Source organism: Lygodium microphyllum, chromosome 25 (genome assembly GCF_053477565.2).
Source record: "Lygodium microphyllum isolate KBCC chromosome 25, Lygodium_microphyllum_v1.1.10, whole genome shotgun sequence".
NCBI lineage: Eukaryota > Viridiplantae > Streptophyta > Polypodiopsida > Schizaeales > Lygodiaceae > Lygodium > Lygodium microphyllum.
In genome coordinates this window covers 55695642-55702455 of record NC_141159.1, presented here as the reverse complement: position 1 = coordinate 55702455, position 6814 = coordinate 55695642, and the positions used below count along the sequence as shown (strand labels likewise).

The window sequence follows — 6814 nt, the reverse complement described above, 5'->3', positions numbered from 1 at the left end:
AGACATTTTTTTAATGTTCTTATACACACCTAAATTGCCCATCAACAAGTCTATTTTCTTGTAGTACAACCATAGTATGATCTATTTATGTCTCCTTTCTTATCTTTTTGTGTGTAGTTCTTGTAGCTACCTAGCTATGAATGGTTCTCTTTCTTTACATGCTAACAAACGATGCTTTTGATTTACACAAGTGAAATTTATTTAAGATTACTGATGCCCAATATTGTTTTGAAATGATTGTTTATACAAAATTGGTTAAGATGTGATTCTCCTCTATAATCAATAATCCCATGTATGTCAAGTGCCTAGGATTTTAAAAGTCCATATTTATCATGTAATTATTCATAAATGTGAGTATTGCTTCATTACTCAAAGTTCAATATGGAATGTTTTGCACAATGTGTAATGATTTAGGTAACAAATTTGATTAAAAACATAAGATTAGAAACGTAAGTCAACTGGTTAAATACACTCCATTCTAGCTCTTGTATAGAATTGTGCTCTACTCATTTGCTATGAAGCAATATATGAATGTGAAAATTTAGTGCTCTCCTCGTGTGGTAGAAGGGACTAAATAATAACACATTTATTTACGAAAACTCCATTATATGCTATAAGGCAATATGTAACGCATGTGTATATGTTTGGTAAAGCAAATCTAATTTGGAAAATTTTTGACAAGTTAAATCAGGAAGGTGGTCTATAAGGGAAGGAAGTAAGGGGGTGGAAGGAGAACAATGAGGGGGCATGGCCGATATATGGTGAGAAGTTGAATTAGGAGGATGTAGACTTCAGCTTACCTCGTGGTAAAGGGGGCGACGGGGGTGGCGGCGGCGGCGGCGAGGGGGGCGCGCTTCTATAAGGGAAGGAAGTTAGGGTCTCGCAGGAGTCTATCCATGGCGGGCTTGGTGAGGGGCATGCAGACGTCGATGCCATGGGAGCGGCCAGGGAAGAGGACCATCTCGCCGTCGCCCTTGACGTGGACGGTCCGGACGGCGAGGGGGCGGCCCCAGCCGAAGTCGACGTCGTAGACGCGGAACTTCGGGGAGCTAGCGACGTTCATGCAGGAGCCGTCCCACTGGATGCGGGATCCGAAGCGGTTGCCGTGGAGCTCCAGGTAGTGCATCTTGGCGAGGAGGCGGGGGTAGTCGCATTCGGCGGAGGCCTGGTGGATGAGGCCCGCCAGGGAGGCGAGGGAGGCCCCTTTCAGCTCCCCGAAGGTGGAGTTGGCGAAGGTGAACATGATGGCGTTGCCGAAGTACGCCGGCGGCAGGGGTGGCTCTACCCGGGCCCGCATGTCGGCCAAAACCGCGAACCGCACCGGCTCCCCGTCCGGCAGCCCCCGAGCCCGCATCACCGACCGCCACCAGTGCGCGCACAGCACCTCGTACGTGCTGAAGGGCCGACCCCCGGCCTTCGCCACCGCTACCTGTGCTCCCCCCGCCACCGACACCTGTCCGGCCCCCGCCACCTGCCCGCCGCCGCCACCTGCCACCGGCACCTGCCCCGCCTCCTCCTTCAGCCGTCCTATCATCGCCGGGCTCACGTGGAAGAGCCTCTCCACCAGCGGCTCCTTGGCCAGCACCGGCCCCTCCTCCTTCGCCCCCGCCCGAGGCTGCGGAAGGTTCAGCCCCGCCGCCACCTCCTCCGACGGCCTCTCCACCCTGAGCGGCGTCCGGTCGTGTATGGGCGCAACCGACATCTCCCTGCCCCGCGCCATCTCCGCCCATGAGTTCATGAACTGCCACATCGAATTCCCGTCCGCTATCACGTGGCTGTGCGCATAACCCACGCCTACACTCCCGCATTGGAATTTTGTCACCTGCACATACGAACATTTTTCCAAGTATTGTTCTCATAACTGGACACGCAAAACATTCTTCCAAGTCTAATTCTTACTACGTATATTCTGGCACATATAAGAGCACGACATGGTAAAGCCTTCATAATGATTGCAACCGACCCTTGAGTACTTATAACACCTTGTATGTTCGAGTAATGGCTAACACCCACTCTTTAGTAATGATAAAATATTAAAGTAATAGTCCAAAAATCCTTGCAAATCTCAGCACTTACCTTTCAACTAAGCAAGTATTGTTAGATACGTTCAATGGGCATTTAAAGGCTTATCCCATCTTTATCAACCTTAGTAAGGTTGGCATTTAAAGGATAATCCTTCTCTTTCAATCTATACTAGGCGCTCTACGCCTAGACTCGCCCCGACACGATTTTTGCGTTGGGGGGGGGTGCTAGAAGCGGGGCACCCGCCCCCGCGTTCTCTTTTTTTTGTAGGGGAGGTGGGGGGCTGCCATGTGGCACCCGCCCCCCACCTCTCCTTAACTAATAGTATAGATGGGTTTGGCATCTAAAGGGTGGTAACTACTCTTCCAACCTTAACGGATAAGGGACATGAGAGGCGAAAATCCTCACATTATGTAATGACCAAAAGGGAGGATCATGAGTAGATTCTTTTCACACAATGAAAAGGTAAGGTTTGTACGTCAAACAATCATATTCTTTATTGTTTCTTCTTTAGATTCTCATCTCCTAGCAATTTCAATCCATACACCCAGCCTATGTGTCCAAACAAAGTGGTTCAAAGACACACTAGCATGCTAGAAGTTTGACGTCATGAATATGCACAAATTGGATACACATTGTTCCACTTCACTTTTCCCACTTGTGATACAAATGTCACTTGTTTTAAGTCCGTAACACGCTTTCAATTAAAGCACTTCTCAAGGGTACTGTTGATATTACATACATTTTGAAGGCAACATCTTACTTTATCTTAAGTGCTAAAGTACATTTGGAAGCACTTGGCAATGAATGAAAGTTTTTAGTGAGATGCATTGGAACTACAAACGGGATCTGTTTCATTATTTAAAGATATACATACTCTTGAGTACTTATGTGCTCCCTTTACCATGCCATTACAAGAGGCAAGCATCCATGATTCATGAAATCTACATTTTAATTGGCAAATACTAGTTTTCAAAATTCACTAGCATGGACAAGCACATTGAACAAGATGCACTTGATTGAGAACCTTAGTTGCCTCACTACTAACCTAAGCCTTATCCTTTAGTTTGCTTCAAACTAATGGCTCAACATCAAGACTAACAACTAGTTTGTGAGTGCGTATTGAGACCCAATGACAAGCTAAGTGTCTTTCATCAAGAACCAAGATCTAAACTAGGAAAAGTAAAAAGTTGTTTGCAACCAATAATTCCACAAAATACCTTAATTTTATGATAAACCAAATTATCACAATTTAGATCATGAAGACGAGTGTTGAGTGTAATAATATAGACACAAAAGCTTTAAGTGATTGGTCACGTTGACTAGCCTTATTCGCACCTTGGTGGCCAAGGTGAGAGCTTGGGATGAAGCCCAACAATATTGGTCTTGAGTGATCATAATATAAGAGAATTAACTTCATTTCAACATGGCTAATAGTAAGCCTCTTACCTCAAGGTAACCGAAAGTCCAAAAATAACCCTCTTAACTCAAGTCCTCAACTCAAGTTAATTTCTTCTACAATTAATATACTCCGGATAACAGAAAAAAGCTTAAGTCCCTCACCTCAAGTTAAGTGGGGTGAAGATTCATTCCGGAGATCCACCATGCCACCATAACATTGCAACAGCATATTCCCTACCAAGCAATGCTAACAAACGAACCTTATTTCCAACAGGAAATTCTAAAGTATGATTGGCTGCGATGACTCTTTTCTACCATTCTTTTGCCGTCACAAAAATAGGGCTCCTAATGCAACACTTGTTTGGGTTGTCTTGTAAGTGTGACATTAATTTGCAAGCTTTGATCTCTGGCTGGATCTGTACAAAGCTACTAGACTAGATGTTTAATGCGACCTTACTGGATGCTTGCAAGAGGAGTGAAAAAGGCCATTTGAAAAATGAAGTGTCAAGAATGAAAGCAATTAGCCCTCTTGTTTTACTGTCATCCTCAATTTTGTTGCGCAACATGTTTCGCCTGCTTGATTTCCATGGCAATGGCTGTTTATAGATTCCGGATTCTCTAAAGCGGGTAGACTTAAGCAGATAAGCTTAGGGGCACTCCCTCCACACACAGCTCGATTGACCTGCGTGATGGTGATGGACAGACTGATAGTAGTGCTGGACAGACTGATAGTAGTGCTCTCTGACCACGCGCAGGCATAGACGTGGTGGAACCAAAGCGCATGACAAAGCTGGAGGGCGAGATCAGCCATCTCAGTGATACTTTCAGATTGATGGGTCTTAGTGATACTTACAAGAGATCTCATCAGCGATGGAAACAATATGCGATGCGTAATCAGTACTGTTGGAAGGTGTACCTGAATGGAGAGGAGAGGAAGGTCGAAGATTTTGGAGAGGTCGTGGGAGGGCCAGCGAGCCAGCTTATTGAAGAAAGGGCAAGGCTGGAAGCCCATGGACTCCAGCTCCGAGAAGGCCTCGGGGGAGCCGCATGAGGCCTCCACGAACTCCACCCCTTGGTCTCCGCAGTGGAGCCCCGTCCGCCCGCCCGCGGGGCCGCCTCCTGCCGCCAGCCGCCCGGCCAGCGGGTAGAACCACACCAGCACCTGCTCCAGGCTCCGCTTCATCTTCGCCACCATCGCCGCCTGCTCCTCCGCGTCACCCCCGAGCTTGTAGAACAACACCCGTCTGTTGTAGAAGAACTCCCTCCAGTACAGATCCAGGCTCGACAGATACATCAGCTTCACCCCTCCTTCGCCTTCTTCCTCCTGCAGCTTCAACTTCTCCATCGCCGTCGGTGTCTCCGGCTTCACGAAGCTCACCTCCTCGATCGTTATATCTCCGCCTTCGTAGCTCTTAGGCCGAAGAGTCGGATCAACCGGGGATGGAGCAGCTGATACATCTACTCCTCTGTTTGATGACATGGTGCTGCGCTCCGTTCTGCCTCAGACGGGGCTGACGGCGGCGGCCGTGGCCGCGCTCTCTCTCTCTCTCTCTCTCTCTCGCGTGCACTTGCGCCTCGCAGTGTCTCTCTACTATCTCTGATCTCTGTGTCTGGTGTCTGTGTGTCTCTCTCAATGTTCAATGATGATTATCCGTCGAATCGACCCGCCACCCTCACTTCCTTGAATAATTAAATGCTAAAGTAGCACGAGAACCGTCCCCTGCCTTGATTGGTCTGCGAGACGTATTGAATAGGGCAACTCCAGCCTCCAGGTGCCAATTCCGTGCGGCCTCTTTCTTGTTGAGGGCCCGGCGGGGCCCGCCCCCATCACGAGGCCCCAGGCCTCTCTTTTCTCTCGGTAGCACCTTCCAGAATCCACGGTCGCTCGGTCGCGAGCTCTAGGGTCACAGAGGGCAACCAATGAGCACGAACTTGGTAGTTACCAGTAGTAGGCTCACGGGTGTTTACCTTTGAAGCCCATTACTACCGCTAAGTTAGAGCACCTTCACATGATGGGTTAATAAGGGAAGGAAAAGCTGGCAGATTTTACAGTTCTTGCACCTTCACAAAGTGAGTTTCCAGGATTTTTGGGCTGCTCCCTGTGTTTCACAACTTTTGCTTAAAGGGCAAAAGTTATCAAACTTCTCCTCCATCAGTTTTCATAGTGGCTCGTAAAAAGGTCTTGTTTTAGATCTCCGAGAGCTTGTCATTGTCATCAATAGTAAGTCTTATTTGCTTTTTTAATGGTTCTAAATGCAAATAACAAGCTCCTCTAATCGGTTAGTAGGTGCATGGGAAGGTGAAGGAATGCACTTTGAGGCTTCAAATGACATTTACAAATTTTGAACAAGATGTCAAATTGAAATCTAAAAGTTAAGGTAAAGGTTTTAAATGAAGTCCAATTGCATGGGATAAGGTGCCACTATTTGCATGTGTGTACACACACACACCCACACACACACACATAAAGGCCTTGGTTTTGAAGGGTAAGCCTCTTTTTTTTTTTTTTGAAGGGCTACAATTAGGGGTGCTCTTCTTATAAGTCTTTACATAATTATCATAACCAATAGATATTAAACCATCAATTGTATCAAACAATTAGCCACTCAAATTTTGAGGGCATCTATCCTTCATGGATTTCCATACATCAAAGATTTCATCCCACTCTACGTCATGAAGTTCTTCATGAACAAAAAGGGTTTGAAACTTGAGCCAATCTAGGGTTTCTAGACAAAGTGTTGTCACTTTAGAGATTCTGGTTTGAAAAGCCTCTTTCACATGTTATAGAACTAGCTAGTAAAACAAGAATCATTTGCCATAACTTGAACATTTCTAGAAACATTTGCCATTCAACCTCTTTCCACATTGTATCCATATGTCAAAAATATATTTTGTTGGATAGTTCTCTACCAAAGTTGTTACAAAACTGAGCTAGAGCTAGCACAGACTCATAAGCTTCATGGTTGACATGTATTGAATATCCTCTTGCAAATCTATCGCATTTCCATCCCATGATTGTCTTGGAAAATGACCTCTATCGACCTCTCCAATGGATAGTCTTTCGATGAAAAAAGATTGCATGAATTAAACAAGTGACAATCAACAAAGTGTTCATTAAATCTTTCTATTAATTTGTTAATAAAATCCTAAGCTAAAAGGATGCATCCATTAATATCACCACAATTTACACTATTTGGTAAACTCTTGTATTTTAAGATGTTCCATTACCTCACCATCCTTATTTTCAATCTTTTCAATACAACCCCTAGATTTTCTTTAAAATTGTTAAAGAATTGTAGAATCCCCACCAAAATAATCTCCTAAATATCTCTCTTTTAATAAGTTCAATAAAACATTTGCATCTCTTCCTATTATGGTTATATCTATATGT

At 45.3% G+C, this 6814-nt stretch overlaps 1 protein-coding gene across 1 annotated transcript; it reads right to left on the bottom strand.

Moving 5' to 3' along the window:
* Positions 1-641: 641 nt before the first annotated feature.
* Positions 642-5088, bottom strand: LOC148014239 (BAHD acyltransferase DCR-like). Its single transcript, XM_087666490.1, has 2 exons — positions 4340-5088; positions 642-1822 (listed from the first exon to the last, which is right to left on the bottom strand). Exons 1-2 carry the CDS (start codon positions 4901-4903, stop codon positions 857-859), a joined length of 1530 nt encoding a protein of 509 aa, XP_087522616.1. The 5' UTR covers positions 4904-5088; the 3' UTR covers positions 642-856.
* Positions 5089-6814: the final 1726 nt, after the last annotated feature.

Bases quoted from the DNA above. Each gene is read 5' to 3' on its own strand.
- LOC148014239 (XM_087666490.1), bottom strand. From the start codon at position 4,903: ATGTCATCAAACAGAGGAGTAGATGTATCAGCTGCTCCATCCCCGGTT. The intron at 1,823-4,339 runs GTACACCTTCCA...TCGTATGTGCAG, and splicing joins TTCCTCTCCTCTCCATTCAG to GTGACAAAATTCCAATGCGG.